The following is a 12,078-nucleotide window of genomic DNA, read 5'->3' as shown; positions in this document are numbered from 1 at the left end:
AGAAATAGTTTTCATTTCCAAATATACACTGAACTACAATAAGCAAACTTAACAGAGCACATTAAATACCCAATGAAAAACCAACACAAAACAGTACAATTAGAGGCTGTATTAGTTTTACCTTAATTCTTCTCTCGGTGTCATCTAATTTTAACTCTGCTGAAACTAGTTTCTTTGCCAAATCATCTCGCTCAGGTAGGTGTCTAGCTTCAGAGATCTTTTTCAGTTTCTGTAAGGAAAATTTTGTCCTAAATAGTTCACCTTCTGTATCTTTCACCCTTTTTTCAGTTGCCCGTTCTTTCTCTTGAGATTTTCTTAAGCGTTCTTTGAGTGCTGTAATCTCATTGTTATGACGAGCAATAAGTTGTGAGATTTCATTTTCTGTATCTTCAAACTTATTCAGGGCTTTCTCCTGTCTGTACTGAAGCCTTTTCAAAGCCTTATTTTCTTTTAGCAGCTCAGCTAACTTGACCTGGAGTTCAGTTACTTCATTCTGCAATTCATTGATTTTTAGCAGTCTTGCAGAAAGAACCCGTTTTGTAACAAGATCAGTATCTTTCCGGAGTGGCTCCCTATTGAGGCTCTGGGAGCGAAATCCCACTCGGACTCCCTTTCTGTTTGGTGGACCCTTAGGGCTTGGCTTCCTAGGGGCTAAAAAAGAAACAGTAAGGATGTAAAGTGAAAGCTGTACTAATGTAATATTACTTATTAATTCTAATATAAATGAATCTATAACATTCTTTAGTTTCTTCCTTAAAAAATGATCCTACAATATTTAAGTATCAGGTTTTATTTAGAGGTCTCAGTATGTTTTTATTAAGACAGGTCCAGAATCTTTTCTTAAGAAAGGTTAGGAACATTCTGACTTATCAAAATGATACCCTAATGGTTTATAGGAAATTATTTTTACATTGCTTTAAAAAATAACAGCATCAGGCTTTACCATTTTTAACCTTATAGATAAGACAGCAAGCCAGAATTCAAGCACAAGCATTAGCATGCGGTGTAATAATAAACACTGGAAAAATACTGTGATATTCAAGTAATTTATGCCAAGATATTTGGGATTATAATTTGGAATGTGAAACGTATGTTTTCTCTAAATTAATTAGAACTCTTTTTCTTTATTTAGGGAAACAAGACAATACCACACTGTACAGCGATAAGATCTGGGTTTGGGACTTTGATTTACCACTTAATAACTCCTTGGGCAATTCAGCTAAACCTTTCCAGGTCTATTTTCCCCACCCATATAATGAGCATACCACCACCTATATAACTAGGTTGTGTGAGGATTAAACAAAGAATGCATGTAAAACAGGAAGTTCTCCACACATATTCTCTGTCAGTAATAAGAACTTAATCCCATTTATCAGTGACTGAAAATGAAAAACGCTTTTAGCAGTACAGATGTTACTGCATTAGTTCAAATGCTTACTCAGGGGCTTTTTGTGGGAGGTTCAAATCAAAAACATTTGAAGAAATTTGAGAACAAGATAAAAACAAAAACCTACACCCTAAAAAATATAGGCATATGAAATCTTTAAATTGTACATTTAAATAACAACATTTCACAAGACTGTGGAATGCCATTATTTTTACTAAAAGTTCATTAAACTTAGGCCCCAATACACAAAGCACCTGCCCTTTAAAAAGAGACATCTGGAAGTCTGCCACAGTTGAGAATAATGAACTTTAATCTCCAAGGTGACTGCTTTTTTTTCCAAGAAGGAAATGCATTCCAGAGGGGGGAAAAAAAGAAAAACTAGAAAATCCAACCCTTCCTTATCCTCCCTCCAGCTGTGGATACCTTGATTCCATTATGTAAACAAGTAAAGAGTAACAGGTAATATTTACAGTTTACATTACAAAAGTTCATTTAAAAAATGGACAACTCTAAAGAATGTGTTTTGACTGTGTACTGATTTGGGATTTCAGTTCTATAATTATTTGAATACACAAAAGGAAGCGGTAATACTAAGAAATGGGGAAAAGCCTACAACTTTGAACTACACTTTCCAATAATAGTAGTAGTCACTAGCCACATGTGGCTTGAGAGATTCGAAATGTGGACAATCCAAACTGAGATATGCCATAACTGAAATACATACTGAATTTCAAACACTTGTTCAAAAAAATGCATAATGTTTTAAACACAGTGTTTTATATTAACTACATTTTAAGAAGATAATATTTTGAATATTTTGGATCAAATAAAATATACTATTAAAATTAATTATACCTATTTTTCTTTTTTTTTTTTTAAGATTTTATTTATTTATTCGACAGAGAGAGAGATCACAAGTAGGCATAGAGGCAGGCAGAGAGAGAGAGGGAAGCAGGCTCCTTGTAGAGTAGAGAGCCTGATGTGGGCCCCGATCCCAGGACCCTGGGACCATGACCTGAGCCGAAGGCAGAGGCCTTAACCCACTGAGCCACCCAGGCGCCCCTATTTTTCTTTTTTTAACGTGGTTATCAGACAATATAAAATTACATGTGTGGCTTGTGTTTGTGACTTGCATTATATTTCCCCTGGACGGCACTGCTCCAATTTTAAATTGGGGCATCCATCATTTCAATTTTCTTTCCTTCCCAACATACTGAGTTAACAGTTTTGGTATCCATATACTTTTAGAGAATATGTATTCAAGTCTTGGAATGACAGAAACTTTACACATATAAATGATTATACATAAAGACAAATGTTAATTATTCCAAATCTCTGATTTTTATGTATAAAATTATATTTCTCAGCAAACAAAATTACAAATTACAAAATTATAAAATACAAATAGAAACGTATTTTATTTGAAAAGTTAAAGCCTATATAAGAATCAGGATAGAATTTCCCACTAATACCTTACTTCGATTGTTCAGTCAGACAGGAAGGGCTTCCAAAACCAAATTTTTCACATCCTAAAAATCTGAACATTTATTTTTAGCATATTCTATTAGCATGACTACAAACTGATCATAAAAAGTACACTTAACCTGAACTCAAAAAGATTTCCTAGCTGCCATTTACTTTTTTATTTTCATTTTTAAAACTATCAAGATGAAATACAGTACTAGTAAGAGTAAGAAAAGATGACTGACTATCATGTGTATCACTCTTCATCTAATTCTTGTTAAGTCACTATGAAAAAGAGGGTGAAAAAATACTGCTTTGTTTCTACCTTTGGGTGATAAAAATAAAATATGACTCCTTTAAAAAACAAATAGTAAAGATGAATTATGTATCTATAAAAGACTTAAGATGCTTATACTACTGACAAAACATGAAATATAATAAATACATAACATGTAATACATAAACATGTATAAATGAAACTATTAAATTTTATTGTGCATATAATTTTTGATAAAGCAACAATTTTATTTTTACAATATTTAATATGCTGAAAATTAAAAAGAAAGAATATGGTATCAAACATGCAAATACACGAATTTAAGTGTTTAAGATGCTACTTTAATAATATTTGTTCTGTCCTTAGTTTACTGTACACTGGTGGTTGCCAGGCTAACAAGAAACTAATTCAGTGTTTAAGAAAACACTAAAGTGTTTAACTATAGCTGGTATGGTCCTGTTGATTGATCTAAAGGTAGACAAATTACCACAGATTTTAATTCAGAATACAAAACAAGTCAGATTGAAGATTAATAACTGAAATTTTCTGGGTGATGTTGGAAATGTTTTTCAAAGCTTTTTCTCAATTATTTTCTTTAATAATGTAAGGTTTAAGAATTTCTGACTCCTTAATTAGGTGGCCTCCTAAACTGCTTCTGGGGAAGTGGTGAAAAATTAAAGTACTCCTACCAATAATACCAATAATTCCTCAAATATGTACATTATTTCTTAGGAACAAGAAAGCATTTTCTAAGGTTCAACCCTACGGTCTGTTTTTTCTTAATTAGATAGCAAAAGTTTAGTATCAGATCATGCATTCAACCACAAAATCAAAACAAGAGGCTCTCACTGAGCCAGATTTGGAGCAAAAGACCAAAAACCCTGAGCACTGTATAGGCAAAAGAAAGAAAAAGAAAAAGCACCCAATTGTTATAAGAACAGAGGACATCTCTGGGAAGTTAGATCAGGGGTCCACGAAAGGGCTGCTTTCAAAAGTAACACATTCTTTGCAGATTTTTTTAAAGCAAATATTACTTTGCAAAGTAAAAATTTATAAAGGCAAATTTAATTATACCTCTGCTTAAATCTGTTCAATAGCCAATTATTTCCTGAAAAAGAGAGCCAATATATTATTATAGGTTTCAAGGTCCCGTTTTCCTTTTCGGCTTCCAATTTTACCCCTCCCTGCCTTGCAATCTAAACTCTATATAAGCAGGATGCCTGAGTGGCTCAGTTATTAAGTGTCTGCCTTCGGCTCAGGCCCTGATCCCAGGCTCTTGGAATCAAGCCCCACATCAGGCTCCCTGCTCAACAGGAAGTCTGCTTCTCCCTCTCTCACTCCCCCTGCTTGTGTTCTCTCTTTCTCTCTCTCTCTCTCCCTCTGTGTCAAATAAATAAATAAAGTCTTTTTTAAAAAACCTCTATATAAGCATTCTAACCTAGTGCTGCATTCATCGATGTATACTGTAATTACCTCATTTACCTTAGCTTAATTTTCTATGGTGTATTTTTCTACAGTGGTCCTTAGATATTTTGTTACTAAGTACATCTGGGGCTTTTTGACCCAAAATTCATTAAGATGAAGAGGAGATTTCTAGAACACTGCCTTGTCAAATATGTATTAATATGTAGATCCAAACTAGGAAAATTTTAATAAAACAAATCATTTCTAATAATTAATCTTGTTTCCATTATAACATAATTTTACAGAAAACCAAGTGGTAGTCCCAAGTCCCAAATTCCATTTCTAGATTTAATTTGAGCTTTTGCAGTAAGCACTGTGTATCCTAGAGGAAGTAGTTTTATAAAAATGTCCCTTAACTACCTTTTAGCAATGTCTTTTGCTGCTTTTTAGAGGTAAAGATTTAAAAAGGAATAAACATTTGCTGACTTTTTTTTTTTTTTTTGCCTTTACAGTACCTCAAAGACATTCATTTAGAAAGAAGAAAACAAAATAAGAAGTTTTATTAATAGTTCCTTCTTCTGTATATAGTATGATTTTAATTATAACAAAGGATAATACACAGCACCACAGGCAACAACAATATATATCACTATATATACAACAACTAAATAAATAACAACTATATACAAAAATACATCTTATTCAAAATGACGATCAGCCCATTTCCATGTGTATATCAATATATATATAGCAATGGAAATTTCATTCATACAACTTTCCTAAACACTTAAAATGAGTCTTCAAGGTCCACCGGACTCTTAAAGAAGGCTTACCTTGATGATGCACTTGGCTATCTGAAGTTTGTCTTTTAGGATTTTTTCCCTTAATACTTGTGGGTGAAGAAGAATTGACCAGCGAAGACCGGCCAGAAGACTGTGGGGTAGTTTCAAAATCAGATGAAGAGTAACGGTGTTTTCCTGCCTTACTTTCTTGATCATTATCTGGACTTCTTTCTCTTTCCCCCATGGCTTTGTAAAATAGTCTCTATTCACATAATTTCACAGATTCCTTTCTCCAAAAAACTCCATGACCAGACTGAATAGCAGTTTTAGAGTCTTCAGATCCTGGTGATACTATTCATGTCTGCACTTTGTTTTCTCCAGGTATCTGTAGTAAAGATTAGAACATTAGCAAAGAGAAGATACACTTTTGCCCCTACAATTAAGGAAGAGGAAAGGAAACTCATTATATTTCGTGAAATAGGTTTTATAGTTATTTACAATGAAAGATACTAAAAACAAATAGTATACTATTTATAATTTCTAAAAGAAGCTATAATTCGATTCACCTATATTTTTCACATTGTTATTTATAGTATTGGGGGAACAGACAGAATGTTGGAGCTTAGACAGAGAACATGTAAAATACCTAACATATAACTCTTCGAATAAGTTAACTGAATTTGACTCCCCTGACTCTTAAGATTTATAATAAAAACAAATGCTTATTTTTTACAGATGTATAATGACCAAATCACCATTTTTTTTTTTCTGGGAGGGCAGTGGTGGTTAAGGCAAGCCTAACAGGAATAGCAACAACAAAAACCAACCTACATAAAAGTGTAAAACTAAAGTATGGGAAAAAAAAATTAATCAAATTAAAACACCTAAAAAATTAATCAAATGAAAAACATTTGCAACATGTCAAAAAGATGGTTACCATCCTTTACATATGTAAATAACTCATACCATCCCATACGAAAAAATATGAAGCCAAAAGTTAAATGGGTAATTACATATTAAGACCCACAGTGGGCAATACAAATGATAGGCACATAAAAATTCAACTTCAGATACCATTTTTAAACTTACCAATTACCTAAGTTTTTTCAATATAACACTCAATGCTGCTAGAATGCCTATCAAGAAAAGATCCACAAGATTTTTGGAAAAAAAGTTGGCAAGATATATTAAAACTTTAATTGCACTTTTAATCTTTGATCCCGTAATTCTATGCCTAAAATAACAAGAAAAGTATCCTAAAAGTAGAGGAAAAATTACGTACAAATGGTTATAGAGTACAACTTTTTTAAAGATTTATTTATTTATTTCAGAAAGAGAGAGCTTGCAACCAACTGTGCCACCCAGGTGCCCCTACAGTACAATTTTTTTAAAAAAGGGAAGCAACATAAATGTCTAACAACTGCAGAATAATTAAGAATATTGTAAAAATCAATACAGCATAATACCATGCTATTATTAGAAACAAAAAAAGTTTGTTACTAGAGGAAATGTTTATAGTAAAGACAAAATTCAAACTGCTGAATACAATATGGTCTCCACTATACATATTCATTGAAAGAAAATACTGAAAATACTGAGTATTCATTCGTTCCTCAGAAACTGAAAAAAATTTGTGAAGTGCGAGATACATATACACCAAAATAGTGTCTGGCCCACAAGAATTTTAGATGATTTTTTTCCTCTCTTTATAAATTTTTATTTTATAATAAAATAAAACTGGATTACCTTTTTAATTGGAATAATTATATTTAATATTCAGGGAAAAAAGTCCCATTGACAAAATTAATATTTCAAGTATAGTGGTTCTAGTACTATATGTAAAAAGATATGCAGACAAGGCAGTGGTACTAATGTTCACTGCATAGTGGTAGAGAACTAAAACAATTAGAAGGACCATAAATAAGGTACTGGCGACATAATATAACCACATAATGAAGTACTGTACTATGAAGCTACTATGAGCACTACCTCTGTTTACTTTCTGCAGTCTGGAGCAATCTCCACAAAATATTATGGGAAAAATATGGACAAAGCATGTATAGTATATTACCATTTATCAAAAAAAAATTACAAACTTGTATATACGTTTCATGTTTTTAAAAAGTAAAAGGATAAACTAAACACTTAATGTAAAAAAAAAGGGGGAGGGGTTCTGTAGGGCAAGGCTGCCCAATAAAACTTTCAGCAAGAATGGAAATGTTTTGTCATGGGGCGTCAGTGCCTGCTGCACTCAAAGGAGAACTTTTATGAAAGCAGCTTATGACGAGATCTACAGCCCAGTGTTCTGAAACTCTGTCCCCAAGTAAAGAATAAGCACTGATTTCAAGGTTTCTGTATTTTCCTTCACATAGTGTCCTTATTTACATAAACTTCGACTGCATCATGGCAAAAAAAAAAAAAAAAAAAAGGGAAATGTTTTATAATCTGTGCTATCTGGTATGGAAATTGGCCACATATGAGCACCTGAGCACCTGAAATGTGGCAAATGTGACTAATTTTTAATTTTGTTGAATTTTATTAACTTAAGTTTTAAAAGCTATACATAATGGTGTTTGGCTCTCTGAATCTCAATGATCTCATTTTTAAAGGGAATAGTAATAGTAATTCCCTTGGAGAACTGCTGGAACAGTTAACTAGGTTAATTCAAGAACTATGACCCATAAGCACTCAGTAAAAATCAATTACATTTACAATTCAAACATACAAGATGCTCAGTAAATTGATTGATATTCCTTGTCAAAGACTCAGTTTTAATTACAATATAATTAAAAGCTGATCATATGGTATAAATGAGGATTATTTGTTTATATGCCTATAGCAGAAGGAGCTCCCTATGACCTGTCCCATCTTAATCAGTGGTGCCACCTAACCTTTCACTGCAAAAGATATACCTCACAAAACATTACCTGCCATTCATCTTCTATGCACCAACATTCACCCTTCCCCATCCATGCCTCAAATATATGCATACAGTTTATTAAAAAAAAAAAAAAAAAGGAACCATCCACTGCCCCATTATTCAGGTCCCTCTCCCTGGGATAGCTATTTTAGTGGCTTATACTTTTATGCTTATGCTATTTCTTGAATTAGCAACTTAAGACTACGTAAGATGAGGATTTAACTTGTGACTCATTTTTAAACGGCTGCAACATGTAATGACTTGTTTGGAAGTTTTTTCCCTTCAGATTCCTAATAGTCCTTTTTTCTTATTGAAAAGAAAAAACAACCTTCCTATATCACTAATATTTACCTAGCTTGGTAGTCATTCTATCTGTAGCCTGAATTCCACTTCTTTCCTCCTCTTAAAAACATTTTTCTTGGAGATCAATTATTTCCAATTCTAATTTAAATCAATTATTCTGTAGCCCTGTGGTACCACTGTCATTCTGGAATCATTTTTGTAGTACTTCTGGGATAATCCACCATTTCTAACAGCTCATGACATCATCTTTATTAGTTTTGATCATCACTTTTCTAGTCTATATTCTCAAGTAACTTCTACAGAAAGGGTAAGTAGGCTGACATGCGAGACTGTGGACTCCGAGAAACAAACTGAGGGTTTTGGAGAGGAGGGGATGGCGGGATGGTGAGCCTGGTGGTGGATATTAAGGAGGACAAGTATTGCATGGAGCACTGGGTGTGGTGTATAAACAAAGAATCTTGGAACACTGAAAAAATAAAATTAAATTACCAAAAAAAAAGGGTAAATAGGTTGAGAAAAATGTTCTGAGTCTTTATATGCCTGAGAAGGTCTTTATTTTGCCCTCCAATCTGGTAGTTTTTGTAAGTTCTGCCATCTAAGTTATTTTCTCTCAGAACTTTACAGACACTACTCCACTACTTCTAAACCCTCAGAGGTTCTTGGAAGATGTTATACTCTCTCTTTTATCCAACATGTACTTCTTCTAAGCTCTCACAATGCAGCCGTAATGAAAACAACAACCTCAAAAATCCCTGCCATTAAGGAGTTTACACTCTAGTTATGCTCATCTGATTCTCATTCCCTTATAGGTTATCTTTTCTTTTCCTTCCTAGGAGTTTTTAGGCTTTTCCCTCCTCTTATACTGCAATCCCACAACATGCATAGGTCCAAGTCTTTTTTCACTGATTGTGTTGCCCCTTTACCTCCCTCTTCCTTTTAATATTGAAACAAGTACCTTTAAGCACTAGAAATGTTTATGTTATTTTTCTGATAACTGGCTTTCCTATTTATTCTTTTTGAGATTTCTACTGGCTAAATAACAAACTGTTCTCTCGGTATTTCTATTTTCACTCAACTTATCTTTTAACTATCCAGGATTGTTGTGTTTTTATTTACTTTTTGCAAACACCTTAATTCCCAAGAATTCTTTCTCGTTCTGGTTTTTTAAATAACTATCCTGTTCCTGATTTACTGATGGAATATATTTTCATTCCTCTGAGAACACAATCTCCTGATCTAGGACCTCCGTCTCACACGGTGATAGTTTTTCTTATTTATATATGGTTTTATTTCTTTGAAGGTAATTTTTGGTTGTCCATTGATATTTTAAAAAGGAAAAAGAAAGAAAAAGAATAAATGGAAAACAGGTATTTATAAATAAGGCTTCCTGACATGCACACTTTGCTTTAGGATGAATAGCAGAGAATCAGCCATTTTCCAGGGGGATCCTAAAAAGCTAGAATTACAAGGGACAATCTTCAGATACAAATATCCACCATGGCAACTCTATTTCTCTTTTAGGGTTGTCTTTATTTTGATTTTCTTAAGAAATTGCTTCTGTATTTTTTGACAGCAAAGAAAGGGAATGGTGAAAGGCAGGGACTATTACACTGAGTCACTGTATATGGGACTGGGTAGGAAAGGAAGCATAACTATTACACAGTTTTTCAACTATTCTTCCTTCCCATTTTCAATTATCCTTTCTCCCTGACTTTTCAAATTCTAAGATGTTCTGAGATTCTTTTAGATATAACTGAATCTTTCTTTGCTGTAGCTTCCTCCTGAATGTTTTCAGACACAGCTTTCTCTGTTTCAATGTGTTTCATCTATCATTACTCTTTTCCTCTTTCAGAAATGTGCTGTGATGTCTCATCCACAGACAGTACCCTAAACACTTGATTATTAGTAAGAAATTGAATTGGTACTCACAAAACTCCCAAGAACAAAAATCTGGGATCAGATAAATTCACAGGTGAATTCTACCAAACATTTAAAGAACACCTATTCTCAACATTTTTCCAAAGATATATAGATGGCCAACAGACACATGAAAAAATGCTCAATATCACTGATCATTAGGAGAAATAAAAATCAAAACTACAATGAGATGTCACCTCACACCTGTCAGAATGGCTAAAATCAAAAGCACAAGAAACAACAGGTGTTGGTGAGGTTGTAGAAAAAAGGGAACACTCTTGCTCTACTAGTGGGACTGCAAACTGGTACGGCCACTGTGGAAAACACTATGGACATTCCCCAAAAAGTTAAAAATAGAACTACCTGGAGCACCTGGATGACTTAGTCAGTTAAGTGTCTAACTCTTGATTTTGGCACAGGTCATGATCTCAGGGTAATGAGGCTGAGCCCTACGTTGGGCTCTGTATTAAGACACTGGAGCCTGCTTAAAATTCTCTCTCCCCCTCTCCCTCCACTCTTCCCTATCCCCACTCTCTCTCAAAACAAAAAATGAAAAACAAAAAAATCTACCTTATGATCCAGCCATTGTACTACTAGGTATTTACCAAAGAATACCAAAAAAAAAAAAAAAAAACTAATTATTTTTTACCCTGATTATTTATAGCTGCATTATCTACTATAGCCAAACTATGGAAACAGCCCAAATATTCACTGACTGATGAACGGGAAAAGATGTGTTGGGGGGGTGTGTATAATGTAATATTACTCAGCTATAAAAGAGAAGTCTTGGCATTTGCCATGGTGTGACTGGAACAAGAGAGTATTATACTAAACAAAATAAGTCAGATAAAGACAAATATCATATGATTTCACTCAAATGTGGAATTTCAGAAACAAAACAAAAGAGCTTAGGGGGAAAAAAGAGAGGCAAACCAAGAAATAAACTCTTAACTATAGAGAACAAACTAATGGTTACCAGAGGAGAGGTGGGTGGGGGAATGGGTTAAACAGGTGATGGGGACTAAGAAGTGTACCTGTTGTGATTAAGCACTAGGTGTTGTATGGAAGTGCTGAATCACTATACTATACAACTAAACTAATATTACACTGTATGTTAACTAACTGGAATTTAAATAAAAACAAAACAAAAGTAAAGAATAGTTGTTTTCTTCAAACTATTTCAAAAATAGAAGAGGAGGGAAAGCTTCCAGATACATTCTACAAGGTCAGCATTATGTTGATACTAAAAGCAAAGATAATACCAAAAAAGAAAACTATAAGCCGATATACCTAATGAACATAGATGCAAAATGTCAACAAAATATTAGCAAACTACATTCAATAATACACTAAAAGAATAATTCAGTACCATTAAGTGGGATTTACTGCAGGAACACCAGAACAGTTCAACTACAAACCATGAACATGACACACCACATAACAGAGGGATAAAAATCACATGATCATCTCATTAGATGCAGAAAAAACATGTGACAAAATTCAAAATCCATTCAATCCATCTACTGAGCGAAACTGTCAACAAAGTGGGCTGACAGAAAACATACTACAACATAATTAAGGCAATATATGTCAAACCCACAGCTAACAGTATATTCAATGATGA

General features: G+C 33.5%; 1 protein-coding gene across 3 annotated transcripts in view; it reads right to left on the bottom strand.

Moving 5' to 3' along the window:
- LCA5 (lebercilin LCA5) overlaps positions 1–12,078 on the bottom strand; it is a 58,586-nt gene that overhangs the window by 38,615 nt on the left and 7,893 nt on the right. For all 3 annotated transcript variants that reach the window (XM_082729630.1, XM_082729629.1, XM_082729631.1), the window contains exons 2-3: positions 5,366–5,699; positions 122–651 (exon numbers count right to left, since the gene is read on the bottom strand). In XM_082729630.1, the coding sequence (XP_082585756.1) occupies positions 122–651; positions 5,366–5,558 (723 nt within the window). In that variant the 5' untranslated portion in view covers positions 5,559–5,699. The remainder of the gene's footprint in view (positions 1–121; positions 652–5,365; positions 5,700–12,078) is intronic.

The sequence above is a fragment of the Mustela nivalis genome (assembly GCF_964662115.1).
Source record: "Mustela nivalis genome assembly, chromosome: 5".
NCBI lineage: Eukaryota > Metazoa > Chordata > Mammalia > Carnivora > Mustelidae > Mustela > Mustela nivalis.
This window is presented reverse-complemented; position numbering and strand designations above follow the sequence as displayed.